This window comes from Chionomys nivalis, chromosome 8, assembly GCF_950005125.1.
Source record: "Chionomys nivalis chromosome 8, mChiNiv1.1, whole genome shotgun sequence".
Taxonomy (NCBI): Eukaryota; Metazoa; Chordata; class Mammalia; order Rodentia; family Cricetidae; genus Chionomys; species Chionomys nivalis.
Genome location: NC_080093.1, coordinates 86,029,809 through 86,046,503, shown reverse-complemented (window position 1 = coordinate 86,046,503; position 16,695 = coordinate 86,029,809). Strand labels below are relative to the sequence as shown.

The following is a 16,695-nucleotide window of genomic DNA, read 5'->3' as shown; positions in this document are numbered from 1 at the left end:
GGCCAGAGCAGGGTTGCTGGCTGATGTCATTTTTACTGAAACAGAAAGCAAGAAGCGAAGTGGGATGAGGCAATAAACGTTGGAATCCTGCTCCCAGTGAAGTAACTGCCTCCAGCAAGGCTCCGCTTCCTAAAGATTTCATAACCTCCCCAAAGAGTGCAACCAGCTGGGAAACAAAGTATTTAGTTACATGTGCCTACAAGGGGACATTTCCCATTCAAACCACCAATAACTTTTCTTGTTAATGAGACCAAAATAGCAGTTTATGGAGGGAGGGGTTTGCTTTGGAAAACAGCTCAAGAGGACATAGTCTATGAAGGTCAGGAAGGTATGGTGGTGGTGTGATGTCACTGGTTACATGGTACCCACAATCAGGAAACAGAGAAAGGTGAGTGCTGGTACCCTCTTCATCCATGCTTCTGGAAAAAAATCCCAATAAATTCATTGGCTCCCAGGTCTGTTATCCATGCTCTATCTGGGGTGGTGAATAGACATTTGTCCACAGCATTTAGCCCAGAAAAAGTCAATCATGTTATCAGAAGGAGTGCAGAAAGAGGGAAAAGAAATGAAACGGGGCTGGTGACATGGCACTTGCTGCACAAGACACATGATCTCAACTGAATCCCAAAAACCAACCTTAAAAGTCAGCTGAAGTGGCTCATGTCTAATTGTAGCACACCTACAATGAGATGGAAAGTGGGATAGAATCGGACAGAAACTCACTTATTGCTGTGCTGTGGTAGAAGAAAATGGACTTCTAAAAAGTTGCCCTCTGTCCCCAAGCAAGTGCTGTGGCACTACACACACACAATGTTAAGAACAAAGGGCGCATCCCACAGGCATGAAGGTTCTCTCTGGATGTGATAGTTAACCTTCCTTGCTAACTTGTTTAAATTTATAATCACCATGTATGTAAATCTCTGGGTGTGTCTATTTCCAGTTTTATATAGATACACACACACGTACGAATGCTGTGTTTGCCTGCACACCAGAAGAGGGCATCAGATCCCACTGAGTCATGTGGTTTGCTGGGAACTGAACTCAAGGACCGCTGAACCATCTCTCCAGCTATTCTAGTTCCAAAAAGTTTTAGCTGAAGGGAGAAGCCTCACCTGAATGTGGGTGGCATCATCCTTGAGCTGGGGTCCCAGACTGAATAAAGTGAGCAGTAACTGGACCACAATGCAAGGCTGGGGTTGGAACTATTTACAGCTCTTGGATAAGGCGTCTAATTGTTTCTGCATCAATAGAGATAGTATAGTACCTGGGGGTGCTAGAGAGATTAGATGGGATGAATCGGTTTATTCCAATCTAAATGCTCAGTGAATGTTGGCTAGAATAATCAGCCAAATGCAGACACTGGATCATTTTAATTATCAGATAAAATTACCTGTTCTACTTTGAATAAATGTATCTTTATTATGTCAGACTTGTTCTACCAATCACCCCAATCTCCATCCCTATCTGAGGGGCCTGTGGATTTGCTTCCTTCTGCCTGAATGCTCTAGTGACTTGATTCCCTCCTAACTTCCATTATCTCCCCACAGGTGGTTTTCTCTGAACACCATTTCAAGTAGCACTAACATTCTTTCCCCATTGGATACTTACTACCCCTAAACAGTTGTTTCTCTCCTGCGAACCATAATGTTCCAAAAGATGTTTTGAGTGTTAAGCTGACCTGAACAGCCCTGCTCCTGAGTCACATCTTGTGTCATTCATACTTGGCCTAGAGTCTTACACTTGAGTGTCTGTCCACAAGGTCTTCAAGGTCCCCTCCTGGAGCCTGGCAGAGGGCTCTGAGAGCATTCAGTGAGTGGGTAGACTGACGGCTTTCTGTCCTCTTTTCCAGACTCAGGTTCCAAGTGATGTGGGAGTGTGGAATGGCCCCTCCATGTGACTCTTAAGTTCAGTTTCTGCTGTTCTGTTCTTGTCTACCTAGACCAGGACTTGTCAGGCTTGTCTGACAGTGACCTTTGTGCATCTGCCCTGCCCTACCTCGACCCTGAAAGCTGTAGCTGGTCCACAACACCCACCCCAAGGATTTGGAGCTGTGAAAGGACTGTCTTCCCATCCCAGGGGCCTGCTTTCTTCAAGGAACTCCCTGTTGAGTAAACCTTAAAAAATGTCTCACACACACATTCAAGTACCACTGCATCGTGAAGTCTGGATGCAACTAAGTTGCAAGCTCTGAAACATTAGAATTAAGGGGTATAACAAATGAGAAAAACCCAGGTCACTATCCAAACATTTATTCATTACTAGTTTTTCTAGTGGGTGGGGCAATACACAGATCGTTTCAGTTAGTGTGTTAGCCCTAACTCAGTTACCATGCAATCAATCTTCAGATTCAAAGACAATCTTTTATCCAGGACATTTTGGATCCTAAACCTAATTTTGAATTTCCTTTAAATCCTTAATTCCCAAAATTCACTAATATTGAAGCTCATAAAAATCCCACTCAGCAGTGATGAGACCTACAGTGCCCTGTCCCCTTGGAGCTCAGCTTTCACCAAGGGGTAGATGAGTAGTAGGCCACAGGCTAGGCTGAGTTGTGGGATGAACCTCAATCCCACAATTATCCTTGGCTCCGACCTCAACTTTTCCCAGTTTCTTATACTCCACTGAGAGAGTTGATGACAAAGCCACCAAAGCAGACCAGGGTTCTTCTGGGAGGGAGCAAAGGGCCTATCTGTCCCTACTCATTCCACTGCAGGCTTTTGGAGCTGGTGACACCGGAGAAGATATTGGCAGGGGATGCAGGGGACACAGTGGGACTTGACCCAGTCAAGCTACCTCGTGGTCCACTGTTCTCTGGGTTCCCTGTGGACCTTTTCAGTGACATCTCAAAAAAACAAAACAAAAACCTTTGACTTATAGAAACTCTTCTCTTGTCCTGGCAGAGGAAGAAGGCAAGTTGAGTGAAATTTAAACCAATACCTGAAGGTTAAGAGGTAAGGAAAGCACTGTTCCAGGTAAAGGAACTATATATTGCAAGGGCTAGACAAAATGGAAAGTAATAGGAGCCAATTTTATGATTTAAATTTTTAAATCATAAATTTAAAGCCTAGCATTTGCTGAGTTCTAAACCACATGGCAGTTTTGTTTTTCAGTTTCTTGTTCTGGTTGTTTTGTTGTGAAGAGTAAATGGAGATTAAGGACTAAGCAGGTACCTCAGCAAAGAGGATGGTGTGATGAGGAAGCTTATTCCTAAGGTGCTTAGAAAGCAGAGTCAGAGTTGACAAAGTCTCTTAACAGTAAAGGCAGCTCCAGATCAAGTTGACAGCTTGCATTACAAGACTGACAGAAACAGTCAGTCTGAAACGGTGAAAAACTGAATACTGTAAAGTATGATACTAATGCTGCTTACAGGGTGAATCACTACTAAATAGCACTGGTGTTAAGACTATGAAGTTAAAATTTTCCCAAGTTCTTAAACTGAGGTAAGTCCATACCTCAAAACAAAATGAACAATTTTCCATAACTTTGGAGGTACTATTTGAAGTCATGTACAACTACATCAAGTATCACAATGTTTATTGATAGATACAAGTATATAAAATCAGGGCATGAACATGACTTGATAAATTAAGTAGACTTAATTTCAATACTATAATAAGAGGGACCAATTCAAATTCTCACCATTTGCTTCACACCCACAAAAACCACTTCAAGGGCATTAAAGATCTCTCAAAACTGATCAGTTTTGTGCAAGTAAACCATGTTTCTTTTAAAAAGACTTGTGCACTTGCCCAGGCTCAAGGATATTAAAATCTAGCACATAAAGCCCATTACTAGAGGTAGAAATACAGGCAATATACTATTACGGCAACAACCATCAATTACAGTTAATTTTTCTGTAACAACCAAATGGATAATCAAATATTGCAACAACTCAAGTATTACTGAGCAAAGTGCATCTCTACAGTATTCAGTGTTGCTATTCAGTTTTCTAACTTAAAAACAGCCTATGGTAACTGGCAGCAAAGAAGATCTTTGCAATAGACTGCCTCTGCTTGAGAACTTAGGATGTAATTATTGCATGCTGCTAATATTCTATCTAAACATTAAGGATACTCCTAAAGTATTTGATGGTAGACTATGATTAAGACATCACACTACAAAAACCTTATGCAGAAGGAAACCTTACTGACGTGCTTCTGCTTTAAATATTGTGAAAAACGTTACAGCGGAATGAATTTTCGCAGTGGTTAGGTCAAATGCAGTTACATCATAGTATGCTTTGCACAATTTAAGGCTTTGGCTGGTTCTTTAGTCAGCTTCTTCCTCTGATTCTTCTTCTTCAGCAGTTTCTAGCCAGGTTAGCCACTGATTTACCTGTAAATTAAATTTATAATAAAAAACTTAGTATATTATATAAAACATCAAGTTCAGGGTGCTGGAGAGATAGATGGCCCAGTGGTTAAAAGAGGCACTGACTGCTCTTCCAGAGAACCTGGGTTTAATAGCCAGCACCCACACAGCAACTCAAAACTGTCTAAAGCTTCAATTCCAGGGGATCTGACACCTTTATAGACATACATACAAAACAAATCTTTAAAAAAAATTAAGTTTTGTTCAGGATATACAATCAAGAAGTCCACCCAGAGAGTAAGTTGATTCTGGAGTCTGGTCTTCACAAGCTTTACATTGAGCCATTTCCAGCCTTCCTTCCTTTAAAACATTTGTGCATATATGGATGACTGACTGGTATATGACTGTATACCATGTATGCACAGGGCCCAACAGCCAAAAAGGGGACTGAACCTTTGGGAACTGGAGATAAGACAGTTTTGAGCATTCTAAGTTGCTGAGCTATCTCTCTAGTTGCCCACCAGAGAACAGGATCCCATACAATGAGTGTCCAGGCTTGTCTTAAACACTCCTTACAAAGTAGTCTATAAACCTTAGATTAGAAGCTGTAAACCAGGGCTTCCTCAAAGCTGAGGCCTTAGCTAGAACTATACTATTAGTAGAACTATCTGAACTGTGTTAAGACCTTTTTAGCTAGCACCAGGCTGAGATCCCACTTTTAAATTCTTCAAAAAGCTAATTTTAGCCGGGCGATGGTGGCGCACGCCTTTAATCCCAGCACTCGGGAGGCAGAGGCAGGCGGATCTCTGTGAGTTCGAGACCAGCCTGGTCTACAGAGCTAGTTCCAGGACAGGCTCCAAAGCCACAGAGAAACCCTGTCTCGAAAAAAAAAAAAAAAAAAAAAAAAAAGCTAATTTTATGCACACTATGGATTTAGAGTTCTTTCATATCAAGTTATATTTCCAGAGCTCTAGTCTACTGGATAACAATTATCAAACTACAAAGTATGCTTTTTTCACTTTTAGTTTTAAACCCAAATGCCTTTATTCTGTCAACCATGTAAGTAAGCAGCTTTGCCACCAAAATTGTTATCTATAACCCCTTTACACAGCACTATGGTTTTAAGCATGATTTCATCCCGTATCTTTATCTCATTTGCTAACTGCCTATTTAACCACATCTTGCAGACTAACATACTTTTTGATGCATTTAAGTTAGGAAGAGGTCCATTTAAAATACTACCAAAAACAACCAAGCCAAGCCAATAGCAAAAAAACAAAACAAAACAAAACAAAAAACCAAAAAAAACCTTAAAGCACTTACCTGGAACAAAGCCTTGCCTTTTCCTGGAAACTCTTGAGTTATATCTTCCTTCCAAGCCAAGAAAGCTTCCTCCTCAATAATTTCCATGTCATAGAAATGAACAAAAAATCGAAGTAACATGCCTTAAAACAAAACAAAACCAACCAAAAGCATGTAATTAATTCCATTATTCCAGTGTGCTATTTCAGACTGCCCCTCATTCCCTCCGGACACCAGTCACCTCACCTTTTGGGAAGCTGCTGTTGTAACAGTGCACCTGCAGAGCATACAGGGCACTGACCTGTAGATCCACATGATCATGAAGGAATTTCTGCATCACTGGCTTGAAAGAGAGCAGCAGTTGTTTCTCCTGCTCTAACTGTTCTTTGGAAGGAGCAGAGGAAGAATCTGTTTCATCACTAGGTGGGCTTACTTCACTAGAAATGTACTGTAAGAAGCTGAACAGCAGAGATCATGTTAGAAATTGTCTAGTTCAACACCAGTTTTTGGGGCTCTGCCCTGTAGACTTTCTAACAAGTGAAAACCATTCACCTTACCTGGTCATTAAGATGTTCACAAATCCTTTATCTACATGAAGTTTGGGAGAGATGTTATCTTTAATCCATTTATATATAGTTTGAGGGGATGGATCCAGCTTAATTTGCTTCAATAGTTCCTTCTCCAATTTAAGGAGCGGGAATAAGAAACTCAATCCCTTTCCTTCCAGAATCTCCAACATTCGATCTTTATTCTGATCAATTTCTGCAAAGACATTTCTCGTTTTACCAGGGTGACCTATCCAGACCATTTTACAAACACTTTCCTAGTACACAAAATCACTTATTGTTAACTAAGTCAGTCAGCTCTCACCTGGCAGCATTTTCTGCATATTGACCTTGCTTTGTTGAAAAAGTTCAGTTAGCCATTCTCGATCTTGTAATTTAGCTAATTGTTGAAGACAAAGTAAGAAGAGAGGGAAGTGGGTGCCACTCTCCAGTGGTTGAGCTAGTTCTGAAATGCTCACCAACTCTGAAATTATAGCACGAGCTGCAAACTGTGCCAAATAAGATTTCACCAAGGGGATGTCAACCTCCAGTTTGGGGCACTGCTCCAATACGTTCAGGAAAGCCTTGGGAAGAATATTCAAAACAGTTAATAGCTTCCAACCACAACTGGAAAGAGCTGTCACACAATCAGTACAATGTTCTACCTGCATGAAGTTGTCACTTGTGGCTATTCCTTCCTGTTTGAGTAAACTGATCAAAGAGCTCGCTTTTTCTTTATCTTCATCACTTCTATCTAGTGACAGGATGATCACTTTGCTTAACATCTCAGGAAGAAAGTGTTTCGGGGCTCTCATTTCTCTCATGCCATTGACGGCCTCATTTGCATTTCCACTATTCAGATATTCAGTCACAACGGCTTCCTGAGAAGAACACAATCCAATTACCATCAGTGTTCTCTATCCTCAAATGTTTAAGCAAAAGAGACGACTTAGGGGGCTATCTAAAACTTACAGTCTGTTTAAGTAGTTCTTCCTTTGATGGTGGTGGCTTTTTGCTAGTCTTCGCAGGCTTTTCCTGGATAAGTGGTGGATTAGTTTTGAGACCAAGTTGTGGTGTCTAAAGGTAAGCAGCACAACACGTTTAATCAAAATAAATGTAAGAAACCAAAAAGAACAGTAACACCTGAAACAGGGAAGAAAACAGAATTCTCACTCATCTTCAGAGGGCAGATACTTTGGGGCCCATACCTGTCCCAGAGGTGGTGTTTGAGTGCGTGGTGGCTGTGCACTGGGAGGAATCATAGTTATCTGGGGCTGAAGCTTTGGCACCTGATTTTTATTCATTAGGAACGACTGAGCAGGCCTCAAACTAATCTAAAATCAAAAACAAATCAACACATAACCAAGTTAACAGAGCTAATAAACAAATGTCAAATGTATAGAATCCTATACAAACCTAATAATTATGGCAAAGACATAATTCTCTAAAACAAAAAGTTACTTCATATCACGTGATAAATTTAACTTCTGGGAAAAGTAATATGATTTAATGAATAAGATACTGAAGGAAAAGAGAAAGATACTGTTTACAAACCTTAGTTTGTAACATAATTCACCCAATATCAGCAATATAGATATTCTTTATTCTACTTACAGAGAAATCCACCAACATCTTAACCATTTCTCATGCTAACTAGTAAAAATTACTTAGAAACTTGCCCTCATATCTCATAATCTTCGCTCATAGGACGCTGGATATCCAAAGAGAGAAAAAGAAGCAGAGGAAAGTGGGAGGGGAGGGAAATAGAGAGAAGAGTTAGACAAAGAGTAGAAAGGAAAAGAATCCAGCTTCAAGTCCTCTTTCGCGTCTTTTTATAATCATCGGGCAAGAGATTCCTGCACTGACAATCTACTGCATAGAAGTAATGTAGGCAAATGTACCTCATCTGCATTAAGCTGTCCTTTCTTAGAAAACCGTGGTGGCATATCCTTCGACTGTCCTTGCAGCTGGGATAAGAGTCCCTGACTCTGGTTATGGTAGAGCTGGCTTAGCCCCTATTTCAGAAAGGGAGAGAAAGTCTAGATAAAAATTGTGGTAATCGAGTACCAAGGGAATGAATGAGCCAAGCCATTGCTTTGCCCAGAAAGATGAAACAGGGAAGAATATCTAACCTATCTGTTGAATATAAAGTGATGTGATTTTTACTAATTTTAAGGATACACATTTTACTCAATTTGAAATTGTCAGGTGGTAATTTGGATAAGAAAAAGAAAGCATTAAAGGTAAAACTCAACGTCATTTAAAAAACAAACAATAAAGGACATAATGTATTGAACTTAAGGTTAGCCCTAAATACTATAAACACTCTCAATGTCTTACCTGGCTTTTCATAAATTTGCCCCCCATCTCTCCAAACTGCGATTGCGTGGGAGGCATGATGTGCCCCCCATGGCCATTGAAGAGCTGATTTGAACGATGTCGTCCCATCGTGGGTGAAAATCTATCCTGGATAACTCCTGGACCAGTACCAATTCCACTACCTTAAAATACAGACAATTCTTAGAACTTCACTAAAGCATTAACCTTTCTTTAGTTTAACCAAAACACTACTTTGTTTAAAATTACCTGGCATTTGTCCAAACATATCAGCGAGTCCCCCAAGTGGGTCCCTATCCATTTTCATCCTTGGCGGCATGAACGGTCCCTCCAGGAAGAAGTCATTCCTCCCTTGAGCCATAGGAGCAGGAATAAACACTCCTAGATCCTTTGAGAAGAAAAGTGGGTAAGTACTGCTGCCCATAGACCCTGGACTGCTTATTTACAGTTCTAGAACTTCTCTCCAAAAATGGCCTGAAGGACACTAATTCTAGATTTTAAGAGTTAAGAAAAGGACTACACTACTATGGAAAAGAAGAAAAAGAAATTGAAAATCTCTTACTTTTACTGCATCTTGACGGATTTGATTGATCGTCTTTGGTCCATTGTCAAGAAAAGCCTTGCGAGGAACCCAATGGTGTTCTCGCAACTCTACGGTATCCTGTAATTTTAAAAAACTTAAATTTTAATTACTATTCCAAAGGAAAAAAAACTCAAGTTGATTGGACATTGTTGAAAAAAAAATCTTACCTGCAGTAGGAAACGAATCCTTGCTGGCAATTCCTTACTTAACATTAAGGAACACATTCTGGCAAAGTACTGATCCATTAAGGACTGATAAAAAAATAAAACAAAAAAACACAATTAGAACTAAGATAAATGTATACTATCTAAGGCATTTTGAATTATCGTGCCACAGGGTAAAGGCAGACTAACTAGAGCAAACCCCAACTCACAAGACACACCACCTTTAACTGTTCTCAGTAAAAGCATACCTTGGCTCGTTCATGGTCTAATCGAGGTCCCACTGTTCTCATTATCTGACAGAGGCACTCCAAATCCTCTCCCATATCTTTGAGTTGGACTCTCTTTTTCTTTTCCAAAAGCTACCAAAAGAACATGTTTAAAATTTTAGTTATCTGGGTTTTGTTTTTGTTTTTTGAGACAGGGTTTCTCTGTAGCCTTGGTGCCTGTCCTGGAACTAGCTCTTTTACACCAGGCTGGCCTCAAAGTCAGAGAGCCACCTGCCTCTGTCCTCCAAGTGCTGGGATTCAAGGCGTGCACCACCACCGCCCAGCAGTTATCTGGTTTATGTAGTATTTCCTTCCTTAGGTTTGGACTGACTCCCAATTCCTAGAGCATGTAAGATAATGCATTCCTACCTGCCTGTGTTGAAGAAATTCCTCTATGAATTTCAACACAGGCAAAGCAATCCAATCTACCTCTACTTTTAAAAAGCACTTTGAAATTCTGAGTTTCTCTGGTTACCAAACTATGTCAGTAGTCAGCCACCTTTTCAGATATGCAGCAATTGACTAACTTTCCCCAAATAAGGACATTCTTATTGACTACCTCACCCTAAGCTACTCCATACTCACTGTTTTGATGCACTTATGAAGGATAGATTCGTGAATAAGATCAAGCTTGCCAAGTTCTCCAATGAATTTGATGTTCCCCAACATCTTGATCTTAGCAATAGCTCTTTGTTCCTCCTCCTCAGGGAGGAGGGGATTTTCACGCTTATCATAGACTGAGGGGAGGCAAACAGAATAAAGAACACTTAGAACCACTCTTGCAAGTGTTCTGACCATTACACTTAGGTCACAGAAGGCATAAATGTAATAAAAACACCTGGTACTAGTTAATAGCAAATTTAAATGCTTACCATCAACATTTCTGGTTCGGTTTTCAAATTCATCTTGCAATTTGGAAATCAAGAGGCGTCTGAATGTCTATTTGCAAACAAAAGGCATTACAAACTTTGCTAATTAAAAAAAAATTCCAAACTAATTTTAAAACAAAGCAAATAAAACTGTCACTCACTGTGCTTTGCTTCTGTCCTGGTTGACCCTCTGCTGCTGGGCCATCAAAGTTTGGTGCATCTTCTGCCAATCGCAGACATAGCTGAGCATACAGTGAGCTATACTTTGGCTCTTCTAGGGCTTTGTCCACAATCTACAGAAGCCATTAAAAATCAAACCATAATGAATAAGAGGCTGAAGGAGCCCTCTTTTAAAACAGACTTAACCCTCACAAGCTACATTCTCAATTCATTTAGACAACACCTCAAAAAAATAAACCTTTTAAAATTAATATCTGTGGTACAATCTAATAAATCTCATGTTGCATACACCTCCCCAGCTAGAAAACTATAAATCAAAGAACGTTGAAGATACAACTCTGTGGTTGATAGTCATGTACAAGATGACAGAATCCTATGAATCATCATAAACCCCCAAAACCACTTTCACAAAGGAAAGAACTCAGCAGCTGTTTCCAGACAACTTGATAAACCAAAGCAAATGAGGATTCAAGGTTCACTTCTTGAATCCTAATGTCATTCAAAGTAGTCCTGCTTTTATTATTATTATTCAAACACTCATATCCATATCTAGAACCTATCTCATGATTAATGCAATAATTAAATATAAGAAACTTATGCCTGTAAATTTTCTGCCCCCCTTTTGAACTAACATTTAAACTTACCAGCAGTATGACCCCTTTAAGGATGAGTTTAGACTCTACACCCACATTGAGGAGCTCAAGGCATAGCTTGTCAAACTTCTCAGGAGTAAGCTTATTTAGTATGCTGGGGAAAAACACATTTCAAGTATGGGTTAACAATTATTTTCTAAACTGAAAAATAGCATTTAAATTTTGACTTTCCCTTTACTAACTCCCTGTTTACAGGGAAAAATGTTCCCCTTTCTTTCCTATTTATTCTTTGATAATGCCATACATTATATTTTTATTATAGTCTTTCCTGACCTCCAGCTCCGCTCCTCCCCCATTTCACGTTCTTTCTCTAAGAAAAAAAATCACTAAAAACATAAATTTGTGTTGTCATTTGTTCCTGAGTATAGGGCCTTATCTTGGAGTGTGGCTGATATATCACTCCATGGAAACAAAAAAAAAATAAAATATTTCCCCTCTGTCTCCCAGTAGTTTCTTGTCTAAGCTTGAGCTTATGTAAACTTTGTGCATGGTATTACAGAAGTGTTCATTTTTCATCTAATCAAAGAGATGTTGAAATAAAACTTCTCACAGATATAGACTATGACATCTGAATCATTATCTGGGCTTTTCTGCGGTTTCACAAGATACCTTTCTCAAAACTCAGAGCACAAGGTTCTCATTATCTGAAATTGACCATAGGCTAAGACGGTTACATCACTCACATCACTGATGTTACATACCAGATCAACATGGAAAAGTTAGCATAAGCTCATGGGCAATAAACCCCTGTAGCCAGATACCTATGGGCAATGGACTCCTCATCAAAAGTTTTTTAGAATATTGTTGGCAAAAGAATTGCTAAAATGTGAATCATGTCCGTGAATTGTGCAGCATACATACTACAACAGCACAGCTAATCTCTCCTCCCTCAGAACGGCCAGACACTTACCCTCTTACTTTCCTGAAGATTGCATCATGTCGTTCTTTTTCATTTGCGGAGTTGTTTGCTGCGGAGTTGTCATCTCGTCTAGTGCTTCGTGCAGGAATCCATTTCTGAGCGTTTTGCCCTGGGGTTTTCCCCAGGAACTCGCTAGTTTAATAAAACATCAACAAAGTAGCTTACAATTAAGAAAACCTAAAACAGTATTCACTCATTTAACCAATGTCCCACCACTTTGCTAAGTAAAAATAAAACGAAACAAGCCTTAAGGCTTTATATTCTTCCCATACAACAAAGCAATCCTGGAAATCTTTCTTAAACAGCACTAGAATCTTATGGAAGGCTTAAAATGACTGGGAGGCCCATTCCCAATTTCTGCTCTAGTACCTTAGAATTTCCATTTCTGGCAATATATTCCCAGGTCATGTCAAAAAACCCTACCGATCCAGGAACCAAATCTTGAGACTTAACACCAACATGCTTAACAGGCATGTTCCACACAGACCACACCAAATATCAAAGAGTAGGGACAATCACTTGAGTCACCAAATGTGAGCCAAGAGGATGAAAACAGTTCGAAATTATGAATTCACACCAGGATTACAGGTGATTTCCCAAGGGTTATCCTGTTAGGCACGGAGAAGTCTTTAATTAATAAAATCCAGTTACCATACCTGTTGCCAGCAGTCTTGGGATAGTGCTGAGGTGCACCCCTACTTCCTCCTCCGCCCGAAGAAGCACTATTCAAAAGAAATGGTTACCAATTACATCTCACTCAAAAGGGAACCTATTTATATTTTAGAAATTGCACCACAACCAAGACTGAACTTTGGCCTAAAAGAAAATGAACCAGAGGCTAGATATGGCTCAGCGGTTTGAGACCTGGCTGTTCTTCCCGAGGACAAGGGCTAACACCCACATGGCAGCTCCCAACTGTCTGTAACTCCAGTCCCAGGGGTCTGAAGCCCCCCCTTCGAGGCGCAGACACACTTGCAGCCCCCCAGTATACCCTATACTCTAGAGCCACAGCACACAAGTGCGATTTAGTAGCGGCTTCATTTTCAAAAGGCCTCCTATGTATCTACCACCCTACCCGAAACTATACCTGAAACGAGAAGCACCCCCTTCTGCGATCGCACTCTCCACTTTGGCGGCTTGACAACGAAGAATCTTCAAAAGAATAATATTAATGGATGGGGTGGGGAGGGGAGGGGATGGTACAAACGAAAAGCCTGGAACGAGAGAGAATGTCAAAATTAGGTACTACCAACAAACACATGCATAAACCCTCGCTCTAATCTATTTCAGCTCTCACTGCAGCTGATTAACTTTCACTGCACTGCAGCCCTTAGAAGACTAAAATAGAACAAAGTCAAAACCACAAATACACAGTAAAATCTTGTTTAGCTATGTGGATCCCCTTAGTGGTCAAGGATGCCAGGAACAGCCTTTTTGTGTGTGTGTGTGTGTGTAGGGGGGGAGAACATCTGGACACTGCCTAGAACGCAGCCATATTCCGGGGCCTTTAAAATGTAACAGAAACGCTTTCAACACCGGCGGTGGCCCGAGGTCTGCCGCACTGCTGTGCGCGGCCCGGGCAGTGACAGGCCGGCCAAGGTCTCAACTCCCCGCTGCCGGAACGGCTCTGTCCTCCGCCCGTCCTTTCACCCCTTCCCACAGGGCGCGTGTGGGAAGCCGCCGGAAGAGCCTGGCTACAACATGGCAGCGGGAACCTCCGCCCCACTCCGCGCAAACAAAAGAGCAACGGGTTCCTCCCCCAAGGCCAGTGTGGCCGGGCTTCCGACGGGCGAGGGCCCGGGCCGGGCGGGAGGCGCCCCCTCCGGGCCGCCCTTTGTTCTCCCGCAGGAAGGCGGCCTCCCGCCCGCTCGCCGCCTCCGCTCGGAGTCCCCCGGTGACAACGCGGCGGCCGGCCGGCCACAGGGCCCACACACCTCCTCCCCACCGGGAGGCCGGGCTCCGGACTCGTCCGCCTCGCTGGTCCCGCGCCAACGGCCGGGCCCCGCCGCGGGCCGCGTCCCTCCCGCCGAGGCGCGAGGCCCGCCACGCTCGCACGCCGTCCTCGCGCCGCGCCGCGCCCGCCACTCAGCCCAGACTGCAGACCGCGTCTCCCGGGCCGGCCCGGGAAGGGAAGCAGAGGCCAGGGATTTCTAGGTGGCCCAGAGGCAGGCGAGAGCAGCCCCGCCCGGCTCCGCCTGCGGCCGCCATTTTGTAGCACTCGACAAGAAGCGGCCGGGGCGGCGGCCATCTTAGAGGGCTCCGCTCGGCGGCGGCTCCACTCACCTTCACCGAGAACTCAGCAGCTGCCACCGCAGCTGCCTCCTCTGGATCCGGTCGTCGGGGACGGGGAAGGGAGGGGGAAGGGGAACGGAAAACAAAAAAGGGGGAGGGAAGGGGAAGGAGTCGAGGATGGCCTGAAACGCTCAGCTCAGAGGAGTCGCCGCTGCAGCCGCCACCTGGTACCCGCCGCCGCCTCCATAGAGCTCCGGCTCGCTGCTGGCGCCGAGGCGTGTCTGAAGCCCAACTTATCACTCCGGGGCGGCCGCCCCACCGGAGCCTCCCCGAGTGGCTCCTCCGCTGTCCAATCAGCAGCCGGGCTTCCGTCCGCCACCAATCCGCGCAGGGCGGCGGGGAGGAGCCACCGGGCAAGCTAGGTTGCGGCGCAGCCCCGCCGCAGTGCGCAAAGCCTTATTCGCAAAGGCTCTGGGGCCAAGCCAGTGGCGTAAGGGCGGTGGGCCGGCGCGCTGCGGGGCTTTTGCGTAGCGCCGGGAGCCCGGGAGTGTGCGTCGCGGGGCCGCCGCGTCTCCCTGGGCCGCCGCTTTGTTCTGGAGCCCGAGCCTCATGCTTACCTTGAAGAGCCGCTTCCTTTCTTCTCTCCTTGACCCGCTCGGGCCTTGTGTCCCGAGAGCTCCGCGTGGCCTCGTGGCCTGGCCTCGGGCGGGCCTGCGGGCTGAGGAGGGGGACGTGTGCCCGCCCGGAAGGCGTTCTGTTTGTTGGTCCTCCATCTGCAGAGGAACGAGGAAAGGGTCGAAGGAAAGGGTTGCCTTTGTACCCTGAGCTGGAGGCAGCTTCTCCTCAGTGTTCGCCCTGCTGGTCCCGAGCTAGACTCAGTATGCTAGGCCTGCTAGAGAAGTGTTTGTAGAGAGCGGGTATTTGGAGGATGTGAAATGCAGACTCGTTTTTAAATTATTTTTTTCTTCATATTTCAAAAATGTTAAAGATGGGCTGCAGATTACCTCTCCTTGGTCGGCCCGGGAAGGAAAGCAGAGGCCAGGGATTTCTAGGTGTGCAGTGTTTTCTGTCTTACTTAGGGTTATTAAGGAAAACGAGGCATTACAAAGGTGACAGGCTAAAAGATGGGTTATGGCTATGTTCCACTGTTTGTGTAACAGCCTTGGCTGACCTGGAATTGGTTGTCTAGACCAGGCTGACCTCGAACTCAGAGTTGCTTCTGCCTCCCGAGTGCTGGGATCAAAGGCCTGCTACCACACAGTCACTGTTTTCGACATTTTAGCATTACAAAAATGAAGGTATGTAAACAACCGAAAGCCCTATCTTCGTGTTTGAGCATGCAGTTTTGGTACAAGGGTTGACCAAAAGTAAAAGCACGTGTGTTTTTAAATCATACCTTGGAATACCCAAGAACTGGATTTTCAAAGATCGAAACTTAATTTGACATATCTTAGTGTTTTAATACCTAGTCCTGCCCAGCGATGGTGGCAGGCATCTCTCTGAGTTTGAGGTCAACTTGGTCTTCAGAGCGAGTTCCAGGACAGTAGGGTTACACAGAGAAAGAAAGAAAGAAAAAAGACCTAGTCCTTAAATAGAATTCTCAGAAAATTGTACTCTCCTTAACATTTAAGTCTGATAACAGGATAGTTTGGCTTTGACAGTTTTTAATGCAATTATAGCGTCCTGAGGTCTTTGCCACAAAATTAATGCTATTAAATAAAATTCCCTTAAACTGAAAACTGTAAAAAGCAGTTTTTCATTTTTTGGAGTTAGTTATGTGTAAAAAAGAAAAACCTTTTTGGGAAAGGGGCCACTTTTAAAGTATAAGAAATTTAAATGTGTGATATTTTAGTTTTATACAAGTGATTTATATGCTTCCTGATATACTAAAGACATCTGTGTTGTAGGAACACAGTGATTTTTTTTTAAATGCTATACTCAGTATACTAGTGTGGATGTCAAAGAATAGCCACTTCTAAAATATGGGTGTCCTAAAAATAAGAAATTTGACTTCAATTAAAAATTTTTTAAGGGGCTAGCAAGATGGTACTATTGGTAATGGCGCTTGCTGCCAAGCCTGATGACTGAGTTCAGTCTCCAGAACCCACATGATGGAGAGAGAACAGGCTGACCTTTTACCTCCACACGTTTGTGGAGGCACCATGCACATACAATATTTTTTAAAAGGTCTTGTTTTGCTAGTTGCAGATACGCAGGCTTGTGAGGTGCTGAGCTGGCAGGGAGTAAATAAAAACAAAGGAAAAAATAAATGTAGACTTAAATCTACTTTTTCCACGGGGCAGTGGTGGTGCACGCCTTTAACCCTAGCACTTA

At 43.1% G+C, this 16,695-nt stretch overlaps 1 protein-coding gene and 1 non-coding gene across 2 annotated transcripts; both read right to left on the bottom strand.

The window, feature by feature from the left end:
• Nucleotides 1-3,517: 3,517 nt before the first annotated feature.
• Nucleotides 3,518-14,377, bottom strand: Eif4g2 (eukaryotic translation initiation factor 4 gamma 2). The gene is made up of 22 exons (XM_057778746.1): nucleotides 13,666-14,377; nucleotides 13,217-13,343; nucleotides 12,786-12,851; nucleotides 12,121-12,261; nucleotides 11,202-11,304; nucleotides 10,539-10,670; nucleotides 10,381-10,447; nucleotides 10,094-10,245; nucleotides 9,491-9,601; nucleotides 9,246-9,329; nucleotides 9,058-9,156; nucleotides 8,745-8,883; nucleotides 8,499-8,659; nucleotides 8,060-8,173; nucleotides 7,367-7,492; nucleotides 7,131-7,235; nucleotides 6,824-7,039; nucleotides 6,484-6,742; nucleotides 6,171-6,375; nucleotides 5,860-6,071; nucleotides 5,635-5,756; nucleotides 3,518-4,335 (listed from the first exon to the last, which is right to left on the bottom strand). The coding sequence occupies exons 1-22, from the start codon at nucleotides 14,375-14,377 to the stop codon at nucleotides 4,270-4,272; spliced, it is 3,519 nt and encodes a 1,172-aa protein (XP_057634729.1). The 3' UTR covers nucleotides 3,518-4,269.
• Nucleotides 7,834-8,007, bottom strand: LOC130880850 (small nucleolar RNA SNORD97). The gene has a single exon (XR_009057652.1). It is a non-coding gene; the product is annotated as a small nucleolar RNA SNORD97 (small nucleolar RNA).
• Nucleotides 14,378-16,695: the final 2,318 nt, after the last annotated feature.